At 44.0% G+C, this 24,054-nt stretch overlaps 1 protein-coding gene across 20 annotated transcripts in view; it reads left to right on the top strand.

Moving 5' to 3' along the window:
* ADGRL3 (adhesion G protein-coupled receptor L3) overlaps positions 1-24,054 on the top strand; it is a 1,214,649-nt gene that overhangs the window by 917,810 nt on the left and 272,785 nt on the right. For all 20 annotated transcript variants that reach the window (XM_069740657.1, XM_069740660.1, XM_069740665.1 and 17 more), the window contains one exon: positions 3,542-3,638. In XM_069740657.1, coding sequence (XP_069596758.1) covers positions 3,542-3,638 — 97 coding nt within the window. The remainder of the gene's footprint in view (positions 1-3,541; positions 3,639-24,054) is intronic.

Genomic DNA, 24,054 nt, shown 5'->3' on the forward strand with positions numbered 1-24,054 from the left:
ACCCCAGTGTAAGCGCTCAGCACAGCGCGCTGACTAAATGTGCGCCTTACTGCGATATGTTGGCGTCAACAGCAGGTGAAGAATTGGTTTTACTTATACCACATGAGCAACAGCGTAAAAAAATAAGTGATATGGTGACATTATTCTTCGGGGTTGGTGCGATTACAGCAATAACAGATTTATATCGGCTTTTTATGTTTGGCTTCTGTCAAACACTAAAAAACTATTTTTTATTGCTAATCATCACCATATTTTGAGAACTGTAATATTTCCATATTTCTGCCCACAAAGTCATTTGAGGGCTTGTTTTTTGTGGGATGAGTTGAAGTTTTTATTGGTACCATTTTCATAAACATGACATTTTTTGATCACTTTCTATTCCGATCTGTGGTAGGCAGAATGAACAAAAACCAGCAATTCAGGAATTTTTTTTGGGGGGTGTGAGTTTTGTCATTCCACGTGTGATAAAATTGATAAGGCGATTTTATTCTTTGGGTCAGTACGATTACAGTGATTCCCCATTTATATATTTGTCTATGTTTTAGTGCTTTTACACAATAAAAACTATATTATAGAAAAAATATTTAATTTTTTTTGCAAGCTGATCGCTTGTATAGCATAGAAATGCAGGAGCATCTCTATGCCATGCAAACTGTCAGTGCTGCATTGACAGACAAAGTGGCTAATCATGCTCCAATCACAGTATTTAGGAGGTTGTGGTGCGGGACCGCTCCTGGCACTGAGTGTCAGGTCTCAGCTGTCAGAATCAGCTGACACTCGGCCGCGATCACGCTGGGACATATTCATACGTCCTAAGTCAATAAGTACCAGGTAACAGGGACGTATGGCTAAATCTCTGGTGGTAAAGAGGTTAAGGGCATAAGAATTAAACGTTTGAAAATTGCTAAATTTTCTCTTAATTTCTGATATTTTCACAAATAAACGCAAGTCATATCAAACAATTTTACCACTATCATGAAGTACAATATGTAATGAAAATACAGCCTCCGAATCTGTGGGATCCATTGAAGTTTTCCAGAGTTATTACCACATAAAGTGACACTGGTCAGAATTGTAAAACTTGGCCTGGTCATGAAGGTGAAAACAGGCTTGGACTTGAATATTGGCCTTGGTTCCTTGGTGGAGATTCACTTGACTTTCAGTCAAAGCACATCTGATGCTTGGGATATGTTTAGTACATTCCACTTCCAAGCATGCTAGTAGATTTACTTCCCTCTCAATTTTTGTTTACTCTCTTTCCTTCATTTTTGCTTTTTCTTCTTTTCTTGATCAAGCATATAAATTAGAAAAAAGAAAAAAAAAAAAAAAAACAATGTAAGCATGTGAAATTATTCATCATTACGTAAATTGGAAATGTCCATGCTGTTAAAATAGTGATTATTGCACATATTTTATATTTCTCCATGGCTCATCCCTCAGCAGTGTTAACATAATTTCAAGCCTTTTTCAGAATTCAGTTGTTTTTTTTGTATACTGGAAAAAAAGCATAATTTTTCATTAGTGTGCTTGATACAGCTTTCAGCTTTTTATGACAATATGGCTGTATTTACCATAAGTGTGGCTTCTGTTCTCGTTCTAAAAAAAAAATTAAATTCCAACCTATTCTTACTAATTAAAGAACACTCTTGAAAACACAGGTGGCATCCGAGTGCTATCTGCTGTTTTTCACTGACCCATTGACATGCTTTTGCGACTTTGATCCATGATTAAGATCAAAAATAGATGTGTCATTGTACCCCAGAAAGATACAGAATTGAGAACATAAAACTGTAATGGGTACATGTTCTCTCAATGAAAGCACAAGCAGAACACATACCGTAAATGAAAAATGGAAGTCTGAATAAGGCCTTAGCTCCTCTCAACATAGGACATTCTGGTATGTCCTATTTTGGGTCCCCATCTTTAATTCAGGAGCCATAAGATAATGGCTGTATTCACACAGCCAGCATCTGCCTCTAACAGTGGTGAGTTTCACCCACTGCTGTTACCTCCTTAAATGCAATAGACAAAAGGTGGGTTGATCTACCTTCAATTTATGTTGCAAGGAAGAAAATGGGTGCTTATTCCAATGGAGCGGGCCACATTACTCCTTACTTCTTAGGAAAATTAATCTTGCATAAGAGACTAGCACACCAAGAATCAGCACAAAATGGAGTGCTTTTGAATGCTTTTAATTTTCTACCATCATATCTAAAAAAATTACACTGCAAAGTGAAGTATTGCACGTTTTGAGTAATGTAGCGTTAGGCTATAAATGGGATATGTGTGGAATGTCTTTCTTGGATGAAAAAAATGCAGAATGCTTACTTGCACCCAGTGGTACAACATAGCAGTGTGCTATTCCCTTATACAAAATTAATTTTCTGACCACCTTAAATGCATCTATCAATCTCTGACAATGACATTTATAGCATGTAGTCCAGGGCATGCGTTCATTGATCCCCTGCAATACGATCGTGGGTTGCCATGGCAGTCAAAGGGTACTTTCACACTAGCGTTTTTTTAAATCCGTCACAATGCGTCGTTTTGCAGAAAAAACGTATCCTGCAAAAGTGCTTGCAGGATGCGTTTTTTCCCCATAGACTTCTATTGACGACGCATTTGCGACGGATTGGCACACTTCGCATCCGTCTTGCGACGGATGCGTCGTGCTTTGGCGGACCGTCGGGAGAAAAAAACCCTACATGTAACGTTTTTTTCTCCCGATGGACCACTTTTTCCGACCGCGCATGCGCGGCCGGAACTCCGCCCCCACCTCCCCGCACCTTACAATGGGGCAGCGGATGCGCCGGAAAAATGCATCCGCTGCACCCATTGTGCAATGCAGCAAACGCTAGCGTCGGAATCTCTCCCCGACACATTGCGACGGGGAGATTCCGACGCTAGTGTGAAAGTAGCCAAAGGTGTGCTAAAAGCCAATTACAGCCATGACAATGCTCCTGTGAAGACCAGCTTGTGGCTGACCTTCATAGGAGACCATGATTTTCATTATATACTGCAAAACTTTTCTTTTATAGTATACAGCGTAAGCGATGACACAATCACAGGTGTAAGTACCCTGAGGAAAATAAAAAATAAAGTATGAAAAATGCTTTAAAAATCGTGAAAAAAAGTCAGTTATCTTTTCTCCTTTTAAATATAAACAGATACAAAATACATAGGTGATTGCGTCTGTAAAAGTCCAATCTATCAAAATATATAAAATTTTAATTAACCCAATTGGTAAACATCGTAAAGAGAAAAAAATCATAATGCCAGAATTGGGGTTTTCGGTCACTGCCACATGGCAAACAAAAGCAAAACGTCATATATACTACAAAATGGTATCAGCAAAAAACGATCCGGTCATGCAAAACATATTGTGCCTTACATGGGCAGCAAAGGATCATGGATTTCTAGTACTATTATATGCCAGCTCAAAATTGTGGGAGGGTTGTCCATGTGAAATTTGTAAACGTATATTTAGACTTCCCAATTAACTTCCACTTGAATCAATGTTTTTTTTTTATTTTTTATTTAGAGTCGAATTCGTAGAATGTGGAATGACACAGTGAGAAAGCAGTCAGAGTCTTCCTTTATCACTGGAGAAATCAACAGCTCTGCGTCCCTCAACAGAGGTGAATATCAATAACGTTAGATTGCTGCACTTAATGGCAACTATTGTGATACGATGTTAATATGTGAAGCTTGATTTTCAACGAAACATTGGGTTATTTGCAACCACAAATGTTACATTTAATGGGAAATAAGTATTTTAAAAACACAATTTCTGAACTTGTAAAAACAGAATAAAAGAAAATAGCACAATTGAATGTAAGCATATATTTTAAAGGAACAGTGAAGAAACAAGGATAAATTAAGTGCATGTCATAAACAATCGAGGCAATGACTTGGTTCTCATTTGTATGAATGCTTGATAGGTTATTGCTACCATTGCATGCTCCAACTTTCGATATCCAGGTAAGAACATAAGAATGGCTAAAGTAAGGTAAGACTATATCTGTGTATAGAAAGTGAACAACGTGTATTCTGGTAGCTAAATATACTTTCTTTCAGTGCAGTGCTTTCCTTGTTTTTAAGGCAATTTTTTTGTCTCATTGTTGTGTTGTCTCCTGGGATTTCATGATGCCAAGGTTTTGCCCTAGCACTTTTTTTGTCGCAGCTGAGGTGATTGCCAGCAGCTTTCTACAAAAGCTTGCAGAGAGCTATGCATCCCCATACCCCGCTTCCCAAGTGAATGTAGGCATTTCCAAACAACTCCCAGTCCTCCCAGACCTAGACCCCCAATTTAAAAAAGCCTTTCGTACTTATATCTTACAATACTCCACCTGCATGTGGACAGCATGAACTGTAGGAGAGACTGCTTTACAAGAGAGGGACGAGGCTAGAAGATAGAAAAAATATTCTGCTATTTTGGTAAAAAGTGCAAGAAAGATTTGGAGAAGAAGGAAGGAGTTTGGAGCAGGATTGGAGAGGCATACAAGCAAATTAGTTGTTTAGGTGGAAGAGCGAATAAAACTAAAAACATGTACCAAATTCTAATGTAAACAAACCATGTATAGATGTTACACATCTGTCTATTTTTCTGTTAATTGTGCCATCCTTTGGTCAGATGAACCCATAGCTTGTATTTATTACATGTCAGTCATTTTGTTTGTTAATTGTGCTGTTTTGAACCAGAACCCACAATTTATATTTTTACAACTCAGCCATTTTGTCTGTAAATTGTGCCAATTTGGGTCCAGTTCTAAAAATCTTTGTTCTTTCTTCCAGCTACATAATGCAAAAGATTTTTTTGTGGCTTTAGAATTTTTTTTTCATATTCAAGGGAAAACTGTGTTTATACGAGGGCCGATCCAAAAGTAATGATAATCAATACTAAACACAATGAATATAGTCAATTTTTTTTTTTTTACATAGTCTCCTAACAAGTTTATACATTTAGTCCATCTCTTTTCTAAACTTAGAATTCCCTTAGAAAAAATTCTTGATCTTGATCTTGACCTTCAAAAAAAACCCCAACAGCGGTCACGTCGCTATTGTCATCAAATTTCTTGCCCCGGAGGTGTTCCTTGAGCCGAGGAAAGAGAAAGAAGTCACTGGGGGCTAGATCTGGCCAATAGGGGGGAGGGGTGTTCAAAGCCTGCTTCTTGAATGGTAGCCATGGCAACTGCAGCTTTGTGAGCCGGCGCGTTATCTTGGTGAAACAGCACTCCAGCCCGCAGTTTGCCGCGCCTTTTCTCCTTGATAGCCTCCCACAATCTTCTTATTTGTTCTGCATAGTAGGAGCCCGTAATAGTAGCTCCCTTCTCCAAGTAGTCCACCATAATAATTCCATCAGCGTCCCAAAAAACGGACCCCATAACCTTCCCTGCTGAGCTTGACACTTTGAATTTCTTCGGCGTTGGTTCGTCGGCTCATTTCCATGTCATCGATTGTTGTTTAGTTTCGGGATCAAAGTGGTGGATCCAGGTCTTGTCCATGGTCAAAAAACGTGACAAAAAATTTTCCTTGTCTGCTTGGAACTTTTCGAGATTTGCTATTGAAATGTCAACTCGTTTCTTCTTTTGCTTGTCGGTTAACATTTTTGGCACCCAACACGCGGAGACCTTTCTCATATGCAATTCTTTTGCAAGGATTCTTTGAATACTGCCATATGAGATCCCTGGGACCTCAGCTACATGCCTGATAGTCACTCTTCGATCTGCCAATACAACTTCTTCAACTTTTTTCACGTTTTCTTCATTGAGGGACGTGGATGGGCGTCCTTCACAATGTTCATCTTCCGTCGATGTTCTTCCCAGCTTAAATTCCTTGGCCCAGCATGCAACTGTGGAATATGGAGGAGAAGAGTCCCCCAATGTTTCCACCAAGTTGCTGTGTATGTCTTTGGTAGTCATTTTTTTCAAGCAGAGGTATTTGATGACCGCTCTGAGCTCGTTTTTTTCCATTTTGATGTTCACTCCTCGGCAGTTCATATTCAAATGAATGTAGCTCCCGGGAATCGTGGTCTATTTAAGTGATTTTTTTTCCTGAACTAGTGGGTACCTAAGAGAGAAGAAAACATTTTATTTTAATTTCTGTGTGCAATAGAAATAACCGATTATCATTACTTTTGGATCGCCCCTCGTACAGTCGTGGAACATTGTCCATAGATTGCCATGTAACAATAGTGAATGCACAAGAGTAGTCAGCACTATGAATCAGATGGTAACATCACTCTGCACCAGATTTATTCCAGAACACGTGGGGCCATTTCTTCATGGGGTGCTGCATGGATTCAAAGTCACAAAATGCATTCCCCTTTGGTTAGTAATACAACACACTCCTCAAGTGTATACCCCTTAGATAATTAGAAGGACTGGCTTCAAGTGTATGCCCCATTGAAAATGTGAAAAACTGGCAACCAGTATATTCCCTTTTGATAACAAGCAAGACTTGCCCAAATACACAGTGCAAAAATCATGCCATGCCTAACGACACCCACTATCTTAATGAATGCATCCACAGATATGAAAGCTCTATCTGTGTTTCCAGCTCCAGTTACATTCATTCAGACACTCTGGCCTGTAGATTAACTCCTCTGATTGTCTTTTTATGAAGTCTGCAAGTTAGGCATTCCACAATTTTTTCCTATGGATTCAATGAAATCCATGAATCAAAAAATTATTTGGACATATAGGTACAGCAGGGGCATCTAGAACAGACTACATATTCTAATAGCCCAGACAGAATTTTAGGATTTTTAGAAAAGCTATGACTGCACACTTGATATCCATAAATTTACTTGGTCTTGAGATTCTAATTTTTACTTAATTCGTCTGATATAGTTGGTAATGGGAACAATGTATTAAATAAAGTAAAACCTTCCAGAAGATAACCTCTTTGAAAGGAAGTTCTCCCCTAAAGACCAGATTTTTTGTGATATATTTGTAATTATGGTATACAGTGGACCTATTTGAAAAGATCAGCTCTTGTTTTGGCTGGTGACCACCATTTTTTTAGAAGGTTTTTGCCGTGCAGGACAAGACCAAAAAGAATGAAGGCGAAAGCTAAAGGATGGAGAGGGAGCTGCCGAAACTTGAACCTCTGCTCTTGCTTCCTCCTTCACAGTGTCAGTGCATCTTCTGATTGAATGCAGCAATGCTTACTGGAGGATGAGATGGATACAGACGAGGGAAGCTGACAAGCTCTGTGTGCAGCAGACATCTTGTTGCAGCTGAACTGAGCTTAGGCCATTCTATAGGCTGTGGCTCAGTTTCTCACTTCGTGTTAAGTTAGCAGCCATCTAGAAAACAAGTTAACCATTTTGAGTAGAGTAAAAATGAGAGCAAGCGTAATGCTAGAGAGTAGGGTTGAGCGAAACGGGTCGTTCATTTTCAAAAGTCGCCGACTTTTGGCAAAGTCGGGTTTCATGAAACCAGATCCGACCCCTGTGCGGGGTCGGCCATGCGGTACGCGACTTTCGCGCCAAAGTCGCGTTTCAATGACGCGAAAAGCGCCATTTCTCAGCCAATGAAGGTAAACGCAGAGTGTGGGCAGCGTGATGACATAGGTCCTGGTCCCCACCATCTTAGAGAAGGGCATTGCAGTGATTGGCTTGCTGTCTGCGGCGTCACAGGGGCTATAAAGGGGAGTTCCCGCCGACCGCCATGTTACTGCTGCTGATCTGAGCTTAGGGAGAGGTTGCTGCCGCTTCGTCAGAAGCAGGGATAGCGTTAGGCAGGGTCCATTAACCACCAAACCGCTTGTGCTGTAGCGATTTCCACTGCCCAACACCACCTTCGGTGTGCAGGGACAGTGGAAGCTACATTTTTTTTTTTTTCCCCCTCAGCGCTGTAGCTCATTGGGCTGCCCTAGAAGGCTCCCTGATAGCTGCATTGCTGTGTGTACGCCGCTGTGTAAACCAACTGCTTTTTTCAAAGCACAAATCCTCTTGTTCCTTCCTTTCTGCACAGCTATCTTTTTTGTTTGTACACACTTTTTATTTAATTTGTGCATCAGTCCACTCCTTATTGCTGCCTGCCATACCTGGCTGAGATTACTGCAGGGAGATAGTAATTGAAGGACACTCCCTGTTTTTTTTTTTTTTTCTGTGGGAGATTAAGATTGACATTTCTGCTAGAGTGCCATCCCTGTCTGTGTCATCTCTCACTCAGTGGGCCATAGAAAGCCTATTTATTTTTTTGCTTGATTTGGGTTATAAAATCTACCTGAAAAAATCACTACATCAATCAGTGGGAGAAAAATATTGGCCTCAGGGCTTGTGTGCCACTCTTGACTCCTGTGTGTGCCATCTCTCAGTCAGTGGGCCATAGAAAGCCTATTTATTTTTTTGCTTGATTTTGGTTCTAAAATCTACCTGAAAAAATCACTACATCAATCAGTGGGAGAAAAATATTGGCCTCAGGGCTTGTGTGCCACTCCTGACTCCTGTGTGCATCATCACTCACTCAGTGGGCCATAGAAAGCCCTTTTTTTTTTTTTTGCTTTATTTGGGTTCTAAATTCTACCTGAAAAAATCAATAAATCAATCAGTGGGAGATTAATATTGGCCTTTGGGCTTGTGTGCCAGTCCTAAGCGTGCCATCTCTCTCTCTCAGATAGTGGGCCATAGAAAGCCTATTTATTTATTTTTTTATTGGGTTTATAAATTTTCCCTGGAACCAAAAAAAAAAAAGTGGGAGATTAATATTGGCCTCTGGGCTTGTGTGCCAGTCCTGAGCGTGCCATCTGTCTCACAAATAGTGGGCCATAGAAAGCCTATTTATTTTTTTGCTTGATTTGGGTTCTAAAATGTACCTGAAAAAATCACTACATCAATCAGTGGGAGAAAAATATTGGCCTCAGGGCTTGTGTGCCACTCCTGACTCCTGTGTGCATCATCACTCACTCAGTGGGCCATAGAAAGCCCTTTTTTTTTTTTTGCTTTATTTGGGTTCTAAATTCTACCTGAAAAAATCAATAAATCAATCAGTGGGAGATTAATATTGGCCTTTGGGCTTGTGTGCCAGTCCTAAGCGTGCCATCTCTCTCTCTCAGATAGTGGGCCATAGAAAGCCTATTTATTTATTTTTTTTTTTATTGGGTTTATAAATTTTCCCTGGAAAAAAAAAAAAAAAGTGGGAGATTAATATTGGCCTCTGGGCTTGTGTGCCAGTCCTGAGCGTGCCATCTCTCTCACAAATAGTGGGCCATAGAAAGCCTATTTATTTATTTTTTTTTGGTTTTATAAATTCTCCCTTAAAAAAAAAAGGGAGATTAATATTGGCCTTTGGGCTTGTGTGCCAGTCCTAAGCGTGCCATCTCTCTCTGTCTCTCAGATAGTGGGCCATAGAAAGCCTATTTATTATTTTTTTTATTGGGTTTATAAATTTTCCCTGGAACAAAAAAAAAAAGTGGGAGATAAATATTGGCCTCTGGGCTTGTGTGCCACTCCTGACTCCTGTGTGCGTCATCTCTCACTCAGTGGGCCATAGAAAGCCTTTTTTTGTTTTATTTGTTTTCTAAATTCTCCCTGAAAAAATCATTTTCTTTTATTTGGTTTCTAAATTCTTCCTGAAAAAATCAATTTATTCTATTATTTTTTTTCCTAAAGTCTCCCTGAAAAAAAAAAAAAAAAAAAAATCAGTGGGAGATTAATATTGCCCTTTCTGCTTGTGTGCCAGTCTTGACTTCTGGGTGTGCCATCTCTCTCTCTCTCTCCAATTGTGGGCCATAGAAAGCCTATTATTTTTTTAGCTTGATTTGGGTTCCAAAATCTACCTGAAAAAATCACTACATCAATCAGTGGGAGATAAATATTGGCCTCTGGGCTTGTGTGCCACTCCTGACTCCTGTGTGCGTCATCTCTCACTCAGTGGGCCATAGAAAGCCTTTTTTTGTTTTATTTGTTTTCTAAATTCTCCCTGAAAAAATCATTTTATTTTATTTGGTTTCTAAATTCTTCCTGAAAAATCATTTTATTCTATTTTTTTTTTCCTAAAGTCTCCCTGAAAAAAAAAAAAAAAAAACAAATCAGTGGGAGATTAATATTGCCCTTTCTGCTTGTGTGCCAGTCTTGACTCCTGGGTGTGCCATCTCTCTCTCTCTCTCCAATTGTGGGCCATAGAAAGCCTATTATTTTTTTAGCTTGATTTGGGTTCCAAAATCTACCTGAAAAAATCACTACATCAATCAGTGGGAGATAAATATTGGCCTCTGGGCTTGTGTGCCACTCCTGACTCCTGTGTGCGTCATCTCTCACTCAGTGGGCCATAGAAAGCCTTTTTTTGTTTTATTTGTTTTCTAAATTCTCCCTGAAAAAATCATTTTATTTTATTTGGTTTCTAAATTCTTCCTGAAAAAATCATTTTATTCTATTTTTTTTTTCCTAAAGTCTCCCTGAAAAAAAAAAAAAAAATCAGTGGGAGATTAATATTGCCCTTTCTGCTTGTGTGCCAGTCTTGACTCCTGGGTGTGCCATCTCTCTCTCTCTCTCTCCAATTGTGGGCCATAGAAAGCCTATTATTTTTTTAGCTTGATTTGGGTTCCAAAATCTACCTGAAAAAATCACTACATCAATCAGTGGGAGATAAATATTGGCCTCTGGGCTTGTGTGCCACTCCTGACTCCTGTGTGCGTCATCTCTCACTCAGTGGGCCATAGAAAGACTTTTTTTGTTTTATTTGTTTTCTAAATTCTCCCTGAAAAAATCATTTTATTTTATTTGGTTTCTAAATTCTTCCTGAAAAAATCATTTTATTCTATTATTTTTTTTTCCTAAAGTCTCCCTGAAAAAAAAAAAAAATCAAATCAGTGGGAGATTAATATTTACATTTGTGCTTCAGTGACAGTCCTGCGTGTGTGGCATCTCTCTCATTTGTTGCCACCAACAACAGAGTGTGTAACATTGTGCCTGATTTTCGTTGTGGTCTCACTCACCTGTAAAGGGGTAGCTAAATCATACTGAAGTTATAGCTCACCGTGTAATTTGTGTGACAGCAACAAATACCGTTAGTTTGTTTACGTTTTTAAAACAATGAGGAAGTATGGTGGAAGAGGTCGTGGCCGGGGGCGTTCATTGTCAGCTGGTAATGAGGGTAGTGGTAGTGGTGGAGCATCAGCTGGTCGTGGGAAAAAAAATATTGCACCTAAGTCTGGAGCTGTGGAGCCAGGTTCGTCGTCAGGCTACACAAGGCCTCGAACGCTCCCTTTTCTGGGAGTAGGAAAACCGCTTTTAAAGCCGGAGCAGCAAGAGCAAGTTTTGGCTTATCTTGCTGACTCAGCCTCTAGCTCTTTTGCCTCCTCTCGTGAAACTGGTAAATGTCAAAGCAGCGCGTCGTTAGTGGATGTTCACGGTCAGGGACAAGTCGCTTCCTTGTCCTCTTCAGCAAAAACAACAACAGAGAAGAATGCAGCAGGCGACACAACGGGTTACTCCATGGAGCTCTTTACATATACCGTCCCTGGCTTAGAAAGTGAAGCAGTTAACAGTCCATGCCCATTACAAGTTGAATCTGACATGGAGTGCACTGATGCACAGCCACAGCCAGACTACTATGCTGGTCCTTTGACTCAGACCACAACATTGCCCTCGCAGGGTAATGATCAAGAATCAGACCCTGATGAGACTATGTTGCCCCATCACGAACGCTATACCACCGACCGACACGGTGACACAGACGAAGTTGCACACGAGCTACAAGAAGAGGTAATAGATGACCCAGTTCTTGACCCCGATTGGCAGCCATTGGGGGAACAGGGTGCAGGCGGCAGCAGTTCTGAAGCGGAGGAGGAGGGGCCGCAGCAGGCATCAACATCGCAACAGGTTCCATCTGCCGGGCCCGTATCTTGCCCAAAACGCGTGGCAAAGCCAAAACCTGTTGGAGGACAGCGTGGCCATCCGGTTAAAGCTCAGTCTGCAATGCCTGAAAAGGTATCCGATGCTAGAAAGAGTGCAGTCTGGCATTTTTTTAAACAACATCCAATTGATCAGCGCAAAGTCATCTGTCAAAAATGTTCAACTACCTTAAGCAGAGGACAGAATCTGAAAAGTCTCAATACAAGTTGCATGCATAGACATTTAACCACCATGCATTTGCAAGCCTGGACTAACTACCAAACGTCCCTTAAGGTTGTAGCACCCTCGGCCAATGAAGCTAGTCAGCAACGCAACATCCCTTCCGGCAGTGTAGGGCCACCATTTTCCGCACCACCTGCAGTATCTGTGCAGGTTTCTTTGCCAGGCCAAAGCAGTCAGGGTCAGGGAATCACCAGTTTCGTAGTAGGAAACACTGCATCTAGGGCACCGGCGGCAACAATACCATCTCCCACCGTCTCTCAGTCTGCCATGTCCACCGGCACCCCCGCTAGTTCCACGATCTCCAGCTCTCCAGTCCAGCTCACCCTACATGAGACTATGGTTAGAAAAAGGAAGTACTTAGCCTTGCATCCGCGTACACAGGGTTTGAACGCACACATAGCTAGACTAATCTCGTTAGAGATGATGCCCTACCGGTTAGTTGAAAGCGAAGCTTTCAAAGCCCTGATGGACTACGCTGTACCACGCTACGAGCTACCCAGTCGACACTTTTTTTCCAGAAAAGCCATCCCAGCCCTCCACCAGCATGTTAAAGAGCGCATCGTCCATGCACTCAGGCAATCTGTGAGCACAAAGGTGCACCTGACAACAGATGCATGGACCAGTAGGCATGGCCAGGGACGTTACGTGTCCATCACGGCACACTGGGTAAATGTGGTGGATGCAGGGTCCACAGGGGACAGCAAGTTTGGGACAGTTCTGCCTAGCCCACGGTCTAGGAAACAATTGGCTGTAGCCGTTCGCACCCCCTCCTCCTCCTCTTCGTCCTCCTGCAGAAGCGAGAGCTCGTCCACAGACCGCAGTCGCACAAACACTCCATCCGCAGCTGCCACTGTTGCACACCAGGTCTCCCATTATGGGGCAGCTACTGGCAAACGTCAGCAGGCTGTATTGGCTATGAAGTGTTTGGGCGACAACAGACACACCGCGGAAGTTCTGTCCGAGTCCTTGCAGAAAGAAACGCAGTCGTGGCTGGGCACTGTAGATCTTGAGGCAGGCAAGGTAGTGAGTGATAACGGAAGGAATTTCATGGCTGCCATCTCCCTTTCCCAACTGAAACACATTCCTTGCCTGGCTCACACCTTAAACCTGGTGGTGCAGTGCTTCCTGAAAAGTTATCCGGGGTTATCCGACCTGCTCCTCAAAGTGCGTGGACTTTGCTCACATATCCGCCGTTCGCCCGTACACTCCAGCCGTATGCAGACCTATCAGCGTTCTTTGAACCTTCCCCAGCATCGCCTAATCATAGACGTTGCAACAAGGTGGAACTCAACACTGCACATGCTTCAGAGACTGTGCGAACAGAGGCGGGCTGTTATGTTTTTGTGGGAGGATACACATACACGGGCAGGCAGTAGGATGGCAGACATGGAGTTGTCAGGTGTGCAGTGGTCGAAGATTCAAGACATGTGTCAAGTCCTTCAGTGTTTTGAGGAATGCACACGGCTGGTTAGTGCAGACAACGCCATAATAAGCATGAGCATCCCCCTAATGCGTCTGCTGATGCAAAGTTTGACGCACATAAAGGATCAGGCGTCTGCAGCTGAGGAAGAGGAAAGCCTTGATGACAGTCAGCCATTGTCTGGCCAGGGCAGTGTACAGGACGAGTTAGCGGGCGAAGAGGAGGAGGAGGACGAGGAGGATGATGGGGATGATTATATTTTTAATGAGGAAGCTTTTCCGGGGCCACTGGAAATTGGTGGCGCGGCAAGGCCGGGTTCTGGTTTTTGGAGGGACACAAGTGACGTGGATTTGCCTGAAACTGCCCCTCAACCAAGCACAACCGCAGATTTGAGAACTGGAACTTTGGCCCACATGGCGGATTATGCCTTACGTATCCTCAAAAGGGACACACGCATAACTAAAATGATGAATGATGACGATTACTGGTTGGCCTGCCTCCTTGATCCTCGCTATAAAGGCAAATTGCAAAATATAATGCCACATGAGAACTTGGAACTAATATTAGCAACCAAACAATCAACTCTTGTTGACCGTTTGCTTCTGGCATTCCCTGCACACAGCGCCCGTGATCGTTCTCACACGAGCTGCAGGGGCCAGCAGATCAGAGGAGTTAGAGGGGCAGAAATCAGAAGTGGCGTTGGCCAGAGGGGTTTTCTGACCAGGTTGTGGAGTGATTTTGCTATGACCGCAGACAGGACAGGTACTGCAGCATCAATTCAAAGTGACAGGAGACAACATTTGTCCAGTATGGTTACAAACTATTTTTCATCCCTTATCGATGTTCTCCCTCAACCGTCATTCCCATTTGATTACTGGTCATCAAAATTAGACACCTGGCCAGAATTGGCAGAATATGCATTGCAGGAGCTTGCTTGCCCGGCAGCTAGTGTCCTATCAGAAAGAGTATTCAGTGCTGCAGGTTCAATACTAACAGAAAAAAGGACTCGTCTGGCTACCCAAAATGTAGGTGATCTAACCTTCATTAAAATGAACCACAACTGGATTTCGAAATCTTTTGCCCCACCTTGCCCGGCTGACACCTAGCTTTCCTATGAAAAGGTCTTGCCTGTGGACTATTCTGAATGCCTTTCCCAATCTCGTAATTTTCTGCACCTGATTGTCCAGCATACGACATGTTTACACCTCACTAAATGGCCAAACTCCCCACACGGGGCCGTGGTACCGACACTTGGCGACAGCACCCGTGAGGGTGCAGTTTGTCTGAAGAGGTGGGTGTGCCCGCTTTTGGTCGACGGCACTGCCACTGGGTCCCTCCTAGTACAATAAAGTGTCTCTGGCGGTGGTGGTGCGCACCCAACGTCAGACACACCGTTGTAATATGAGGGGCCCTGGGCCTGTACCGCCGGCCACAAGACAATTCCCCCCCCCCCAGCTCAAACAGTGCTCTACCACTTGCAAAATTATCTCACAGCTCCACCAATGTTTAGTCTATGCGCTGACATCCTTCAATGCCTGCCACTGACAATACCATTGTATTGACATTTTCGTTATGTTAGGCCTTCGATGCCTGTCTGTGGTCACTCCTTCCACTAGGCCTCCACTGACCACACCACTGCTGCCCGTGTACCCCTGTAACCAATTTAAAATTGCCTACAGCCATGTGTTATTATTTTAGGCCTTCGATGCCTGTCTGCGGTCATTCCTTCCACTAGGCCTCCACTGACCACACCACTGCTGCCCGTGTACCCCTGTAACCAATTTAAAATTGCCTACAGCCATGTGTTATTATTTTAGGCCTTCGATGCCTGTCTGCGGTCACTCCTTCCACTAGGCCTCCACTGACCACACCACTGCTGCCCGTGTACCCCTGGAACCAATTTAAAATTGCCTACAGCCATGTGTTATTATTTTAGGCCTTCGATGCCTGTCTGCGGTCACTCCTTCCACTAGGCCTCCACTGACCACACCACTGCTGCCCGTGTACCCCTGGAACCAATTTAAAATTGCCTACAGCCATGTGTTATTATTTTAGGCCTTCGATGCCTGTCTGCGGTCACTCCTTACACTAGGCCTCCACTGACCACACCACTGCTGCCCGTGTACCCCTGGAACCAATTTAAAATTGCCTACAGCCATGTGTTATTATTTTAGGCCTTCGATGCCTGTCTGCAGTCACTCCTTCCACTAGGCCTCCACTGACCACACCACTGCTGCCCGTGTACCCCTGGAACCAATTTAAAATTGCCTACAGCCATGTGTTATTATTTTAGGCCTTCGATGCCTGTCTGCGATCACTCCTTCCACTAGGCCTCCACTGACCACACCACTGCTTCCCGTGTACCCCTGGAACCAATTTAAAATTGCCTACAGCCATGTGTTATTATTTTAGGCCTTCGATGCCTGTCTGCGGTCACTCCTTCCACTAGGCCTCCACTGACCACACCACTGCTGCCCGTGTACCCCTGGAACCAATTTAAAATTGCCTACAGCCATGTGTTATTATTTTAGGCCTTCGATGCCTGTCTGCGGTCACTCCTTCCACTAGGCCTCCACTGACCACACCACTGCTGCCCGTGTACCCCTGGAGCCAATTTAAAATTGCCTACAGCCATGTGTTATTATTTTAGGCCTTCGATGCCTGTCTGCGGTCACTCCTTCCACTAGGCCTCCACTGACCACACCACTGCTGCCCGTGTACCCCTGGAACCAATTTAAAATTGCCTACAGCCATGTGTTATTATTTTGGGCCTTCGATGCCTGTCTGCGGTCACTCCTTCCACTAGGCCTCCACTGACCACACCACTGCTGCCCGTGTACCCCTGGAACCAATTTAAAATTGCCTACAGCCATGTGTTATTATTTTAGGCCTTCGATGCCTGTCTGCGGTCACTCCTTCCACTAGGCCTCCACTGACCACACCACTGCTGCCCGTGTACCCCTGGAACCAACATCAGAAAATTTAAAAATAAGTATTTTGCTTATAAAAAAGAAAATACTGGAGAGATATCAAATGCAGACATTTTAACATTAAAAACAAACACATACAACAAAAATCTGGTACAGTACTAAAAATGGCCACCAGCTACAATAACTTTCTCCTGCAAGTAGTTAACTGAAAGGTTTTTTCAATTTTAAACACAGATATGGCATCCACCGAGTGTTGTCCTGTCGCGTCTTCTTTATATTATTGCCAAGAAGATGCAAAACAATGAAAATAATAAAATCATTATTTACCAAAAAAATAGAGTAAGTCAAAACCACATTGCAAATAAACATTCATTACAAATAAAGAAGCAGGGCGCGTCCGAGGGTGAGTATATACCTAATAAGAATATAATCACCCTCGGACGCACCCTGCTTCTTTCCGACAGCCTTCCTTCCTAAGAATCAGCCCTTCCGTGGTGTAGAGAGAGGGTTTGTTACACTCCAAGGTGTTCCCCAGGTTGCCTTTCCTGAGCTTCGATCTTCTGGCTCTCGTTTAGTAGTTGTTGGAAACTACGCTGCATTAGGCCTACAAATTGGGTATGGGGTGTAGAGAGATGGTGTGTTCCACTCCAAGGTGTTCTCCAGGTTGCCTTTCCTGAGCTTCGATCTTCCGGCTCTCGTTTAGTAGTTGTTGGAAACTACGCTGCATTAGGCCTACAAATTGGGTATGGGGTGTAGAGAGATGGTGTGTTCCACTGTAGAGAGATGGTGTGTTCCACTCCAAGGTGTTCCCCAGGTTTCCTCGCCAATGCTTCGATCATCATGCTCTCGTTTAGTAGTTGTTGGAAACTACGCTGCATTGGGCCTACAAATTGGGTATGGGGTGTAGAGAGATGGTGTGTTCCACTCCAAGGTGTTCCCCAGGTTGCCTTTCCTGAGCTTCGATCTTCCGGCTCTCGTTTAGTAGTTGTTGGAAACTACGCTGCATTAGGCCTACAAATTGGGTATGAGGTGTAGAGAGATGGTGTGTTCCACTCCAAGGTGTTCCCCAGGTTTCCTCGCCAATGCTTCGATCATCATGCTCTCGTTTAGTAGTTGTTGGAAACTACGCTGCATTGGGCCTACAAATTGGGTATGGGGTGTAGAGAGATGGTGTGTTCCACTCCAAGGTGTTCCCCAGGTTGCCTTTCCTGAGCTTCGATCTTCCGGCTCTCGTTTAGTAGTTGTTGGAAACTACGCTGCATTAGGCCTACAAATTGGGTATGGGGTGTAGAGAGATGGTGTGTTCCACTCCAAGGTGTTCTCCAGGTTGCCTTTCCTGAGCTTCGATCTTCCGGCTCTCGTTTAGTAGTTGTTGGAAACTACGCTGCATTAGGCCTACAAATTGGGTATGGGGTGTAGAGAGATGGTGTGTTCCACTGTAGAGAGATGGTGTGTTCCACTCCAAGGTGTTCCCCAGGTTTCCTCGCCAATGCTTCGATCATCATGCTCTCGTTTAGTAGTTGTTGGAAACTACGCTGCATTAGGCCTACAAATTGGGTATGGGGTGTAGAGAGATGGTGTGTTCCACTCCAAGGTGTTCTCCAGGTTGCCTTTCCTGGGCTTCGATCTTCCGGCTCTCGTTTATTAGTTGTTGGAAACTACGCTGCATTAGGCCTACAAATTGGGTATGGGGTGTAGAGAGATGGTGTGTTCCACTGTAGAGAGATGGTGTGTTCCACTCCAAGGTGTTCCCCAGGTTTCCTCGCCAATGCTTCGATCATCATGCTCTCGTTTAGTAGTTGTTGGAAACTACGCTGCATTAGGCCTACAAATTGGGTATGGGGTGTAGAGAGATGATGTGTTCCACTCCAAGGTGTTCCCCAGGTTTCCTCGCCAATGCTTCGATCATCATGCTCTCGTTTAGTAGTTGTTGGAAACTACGCTGCATTAGGCCTACAAATTGGGTATGGGGTGTAGAGAGATGGTGTGTTCCACTCCAAGGTGTTCCCCAGGTTTCCTCGCCAATGCTTCGATCATCATGCTCTCGTTTAGTAGTTGTTGGAAACTACGCTGCATTGGGCCTACAAATTGGGTATGGGGTGTAGAGAGATGGTGTGTTCCACTCCAAGGTGTTCCCCAGGTTGCCTTTCCTGAGCTTCGATCTTCCGGCTCTCGTTTAGTAGTTGTTGGAAACTACGCTGCATTAGGCCTACAAATTGGGTATGGGGTGTAGAGAGATGGTGTGTTCCACTGTAGAGAGATGGTGTGTTCCACTCCAAGGTGTTCCCCAGGTTTCCTCGCCAATGCTTCGATCATCATGCTCTCGTTTAGTAGTTGTTGGAAACTACGCTGCATTAGGCCTACAAATTGGGTATGGGGTGTAGAGAGATGGTGTGTTCCACTCCAAGGTGTTCCCCAGGTTTCCTCGCCAATGCTTCGATCATCATGCTCTCGTTTAGTAGTTGTTGGAAACTACGCTGCATTAGGCCTACAAATTGGGTATGGGGTGTAGAGAGATGGTGTGTTCCACTCCAAGGTGTTCCCCAGGTTTCCTCGCCAATGCTTCGATCATCATGCTCTCGTTTAGTAGTTGTTGGAAACTACGCTGCATTGGGCCTACAAATTGGGTATGGGGTGTAGAGAGATGGTGTGTTCCACTCCAAGGTGTTCCCCAGGTTGCCTTTCCTGAGCTTCGATCTTCCGGCTCTCGTTTAGTAGTTCTTGGAAAGTACACTGCATTAGGCCTACAAATTGGGTATGGGGTGTAGAGAGATGGTGTGTTCCACTCCAAGGTGTTCTCCAGGTTGCCTTTCCTGAGCTTCGATCTTCCGGCTCTCGTTTAGTAGTTGTTGGAAACTAGGCTGCATTAGGCCTACAAATTGGGTATGGGGTGTAGAGAGATGGTGTGTTCCACTCCAAGGTGTTCCCCAGGTTTCCTCGCCAATGCTTCGATCATCATGCTCTCGTTTAGTAGTTGTTGGAAACTACGCTGCATTAGACCTACAAATTGGGTATGGGGTGTAGAGAGATGGTGTGTTCCACTCCAAGGTGTTCTCCAGGTTGCCTTTCCTGAACTTCTATCTTCAGGCTCTCATTAAATTGTGGTTAAACGGAACAACTGCATTTGGCGTACTAGTTGGTTTGGGGCCTACTATCGGTGTCTGCCACTCCTTGCTGTTCTGCTGGTTTCCTGTCCTGAAATTCCGTTTTCAGGCGCTCGTTAAGTAGTTGTTAATGTTAGACTGCATTTGGCCTACTAGTTGGGTTGGGGCCTACTATCGGTGTCTGCCACTCCTTGCTGTTCTCCTCCACTGAACAAAGCTGTGCCGCCTGTTTACTACTGTTGCCAATTTTGAACTGCATTTCGACTACTTACTGATTTGGGCCTACTCTCTGTGTCAGCCTCTCATTCCAGTTGTCCTCCACTGCAATGCCCCCTGATTAGTCCTGTGTTACCAATTTTGAACTGCATTTAGCCCACTTTATTCTTTGGGCCTATATCTGTGTTTCCTCCTCATCCTGCCCATTGCCCAGCCAGTGATAGATGAGTCTGCTGGTACATTGACCCATAACGCAACATTTCCCGTGCACGCTACACTGCAAGATTGTGACCCTGCTGAAAGTCAGGTCCCCCTTCCCGCATACCATACCACCTTACACGGGGACAAACAGGAAGGTGCAGATGAAAGTGCAGGTTCCTTCATCAGGTGGGGGGAGGAATACTAGTTGGCGACGTCACTGGCACAGGGCCTCTCATAGTACGCAAAAGTGTTGCTGCCGGTGGGAGGCGCCCCCGCCGTGCAAACACACCGCTGTACTTTGAGGGGCCCTGTGCCAGTGCCAATGCCAACGAGTGGGCCCCCCCTGCTTGCTCAGGTTCACAGCACTTGCAAAGTTGAAATACTTACCTCTCCCTGCTCCACTGCCGTGACGTGGTCCAGATTTCCTGGGCCCACTAATTACTTGAACCAGCCCTACCCACCACAACTTTAGCCAAATGAACCCCAATTTCAAATGCCTTCCAATTATTATAAGGTAAATTACGCTTGACAAGCTTCATTAAGAAGAATGGATGGTTTTGACATTAAAATGGGCACTCTAGGTGTTTTCCTGGCCCCCACTCACTGCCGACTATGCTGCCCCATTGACTTGCATTGGGTTTCGTGTTTCGGTCGATCCCGACTTTACGTCATAATCGGCCGATTTCACTCGACCCGACTTTTGAGATAGTCGGGTTTCGCGAAACCCGGCTCGACTCTAAAAAGGTCAAGGTCGCTCAACTCTACTAGAGAGTGAAGAGAGTAAGGCCATGTTGGATGTTAAGTATAGGCGAGCTATTATGACATCTGAGGAGAAGGGCAGCAGAGGCGTCATTGACAAACTGATGGCGTTATCCAGGAGGATGATAAGAAGAATTGGGTAATCCAGAGAAATTAGCAAACTGAAGTCATTCCAATGATAGTGGAGAAGCATCTAAATAATATAGTATAATCAGAAGCAGGGTTAGCATGAGGGCAGAAGGGCACCCAGTCCACTGTCAGTCATCTTCTTTATGCCCCTCTTTAGGCTCCTTATGCAGAGCACAGCAGTCAAATCATCACAAGCTGCTGCACTCTACACTTTACACTTACTGAGCTTAGTTCAACTACTTCCTACTAGTTCAACTACGTGCTGCGCCGATTCTTTGGAATGCACTACCTAGGTTAATACGATTAATCCCCAATCCCCACAGTTTTAAGCGTGCCCTAAAAACTCATTTGTTCAGACTGGCCTACCGCCTCAATGCATTAACCTAACGATCCCTGTGTGGCCTATTTATAATAAAAAAAAAAAAAAAAGGTTCCTCGCATCATGTTCTCATACACTTTATGCAGTATTAGCCCTCTGTGTCTGTACTGCTACATACTTAGGCAGTGAACTGGTTCATGCAGCTTTACATGAACACCTGAGCCTTACACTATGGCCGGTCTGAATAACTAAAGCAATTGTTACCATCCACCTCTCGTGTCTCCCCTTTTCCACATAGTTTGTAAGCTTGCGAGCAGGGCCCTCACTCCTCCTGGTATCTGTTTTGAACTGTATTTCTGTTATGCTGTAATGTCTATTGTCTGTACAAGTCCCCTCTATAATTTGTAAAGCGCTGCGGAATATGTTGGCGCTATATAAATAAAAATTATTATTATTATTATATTACTTCCTATGTAGAGCACAGCAGCTGAGCTGACTTTGTCACTACCTACTGCACTCCTCACAGGCCACAGCCAATAGCTGAACTGGCAAAACTGAGCTCAGTAAATATCGTGTGTAAAACGCACCAGCCAGTGATGATTTGACCACTGTGCTATGTATAGGATATGCCAGGATCACGAAAGTAATTAAAGTAATTTTATAATGATTGAATGCCGTCTTTGCTCATCTTACCCAATGACCATTTTTTCTATGGTATGGCCCGGCCTTCTCAATATTGGCCAGCAGCCAATTATGTTTAAGCTTTTTTCTGCATGACAGTGCATGAGCATGGCACACAGTGCAAGCAGCACATCCCATAAACCACCCATTCTTCACTTTTCCAGGTATCTGGGTAAGTGGCAGATAAATACTGTGTATATACTGTGTAAAAAATGACACAGACCCACAATAACCTAAAAAGAATGAAAACAAATTACTCATGTTGATCCTTTGTACCACTGCACAAATCCCTCACAATCTCCCTGATTCCTCTTCCTTTGGGGAGAAACAGTGCAAACATTGCAGCCAAACAGGGACTAAGGGGATGACCAACACCATCACTGCTGTAGCCAGTGATTGTCTGCAGGAGTCACACAGCATCTGCGCTGGAGGAGTAAGCAAGGAGATTGGCAGTGGTAAGGAGGAACAGCAATGTTTCAGTGCAGTAGGTAAAACATTTTTTTTAATTTTTAAACTATGATGGGTCTGTTCGTGCATCATCTGTCATACTCATAGCCATGTATACTTGATTTATTATCAGCTGCATTGCTTTCTATTTTCAAGTTTTTCTTTAAATAGTAAAACATTAAAAACTACATAAATTTATTAGCTGTTGCTATATCTTACTGACCTGCAGAATAAAGTTAGCATGATTTATACAACATGGTAACCATAAAAATGAAACCTAAAAAAAAAGACAATGTTTTTTGTTTTTTTTTTACTTTCTGCACACAAATTTGTAATATTTTAATTATTGTGGTTTCCAATGTATTGTTTGTTAAATTAAATAGTGTCATAAGGTTCATCATGTGTGAGGCAGTGATTGGTGTTACATGTGAGGGTCACAGAGTGTTCCCCCCAGGATGCGCATGCAGGCATATTGAGGCCATGAGAGTTCATTGCAGTCACAGGCATAGCTGTGGTTGCAATGCAGACTAAAGTGAGTATGGGTCTTGGACATGCTGGTTGTCCAAGGCAGATTTAAGAAAACCTGCTGTGGGCTTTTGTGTTTTGAAATGGACTACAGGACGGTAGTGGTGTAGTCCGTTTCATTCCAGACCGGGTTTTCCATGTGGCTGAAGGCCACAGATTCAAGTTAAAAAATCTCTACAGTAAAGGGTTTGGGTGTGTCAGGATCAGAGTCAGTGTCAGTCTGCTGTTTGGAGGAGTACAGAGCAGAAGGCTCTGCAGAGCTTCCCCTGTGTGAGGCAAAACAGGCAAGTGGAGCCAAACAGCCTAGGCAGCTGGAAGGCCTGGTGCACCCCACAGCATACACAGCGGTGACAGAGGTGGACTGGCATGTTTAGTGACTGTAATCCAGAGGATATGGTTCCCAGCTGCAATCCGGAGTATATCATGTGCTGTGTTTTTGTGAGTTGAACATTAAAGAGACGTTTTGCTGTTGAACTTTGCTGGGTCACTGCCTCATCACTGCACAGAGTGCTACCGCTGCACTACACATGGAAGACATTAATTAAAAAGCATTTTAAGTGCAGCTTGAAATATATATATAAATAGACTGTCACGATCCATGTTTGGATCTGTGGCAGATCTGGTATCCCTCTGATTTAAATCTTTTTTCCTTTCTGGTCATTGGGGGTTAATGCAGCTTCCCCCCCACCCCCCGGTGGCCGCTGGTGTTATTGCATTGCATTGCATTGCTGCTGGGTCAGCTGATGTTTGTGACCACTCCCACCATCCTTTATAAGGTTACCTGGTGCATCAGCTGACTGTTGGTAATACAGGTCCTTTGGATACCAACCTTGCTGGAATAGGAGCTTGCTGTGTGCTGTGGTTCTACAGCTGAATACTCATTCCAGGTGCCTTGCTCTGCTGTGCGGTGTATTGCAGCAGAGAAAGCTAAGTGTGGTGTTATTGTTTCTTTGTAGTTTGTGCATTCACCTTTTGGTATTGTGTTCCCCTCACTCTCATAATATTTATTTGCTTTGTGGTGCTGTTTACTCTGTTCACCCCCTGGGATGGGGGTTGGGGGTTTAGTTCAGGGTTTAACAGGAGACAGGGACAGGTCGGTAACTTGGGCCTCCCTACCTTCAAGGGTACCCCCAAGTTAAGGAAAGACAGGGCTCCCCCTAGCCTGAGGGGCAGTTCAGGGGCCCAGATTCCTCATCTCCTGTTTTCCTATTTCTGCCCCGTGACATTATAACCAACCA

Source organism: Ranitomeya imitator, chromosome 1, assembly GCF_032444005.1.
Source record: "Ranitomeya imitator isolate aRanImi1 chromosome 1, aRanImi1.pri, whole genome shotgun sequence".
NCBI classification, from domain to species: Eukaryota; Metazoa; Chordata; class Amphibia; order Anura; family Dendrobatidae; genus Ranitomeya; species Ranitomeya imitator.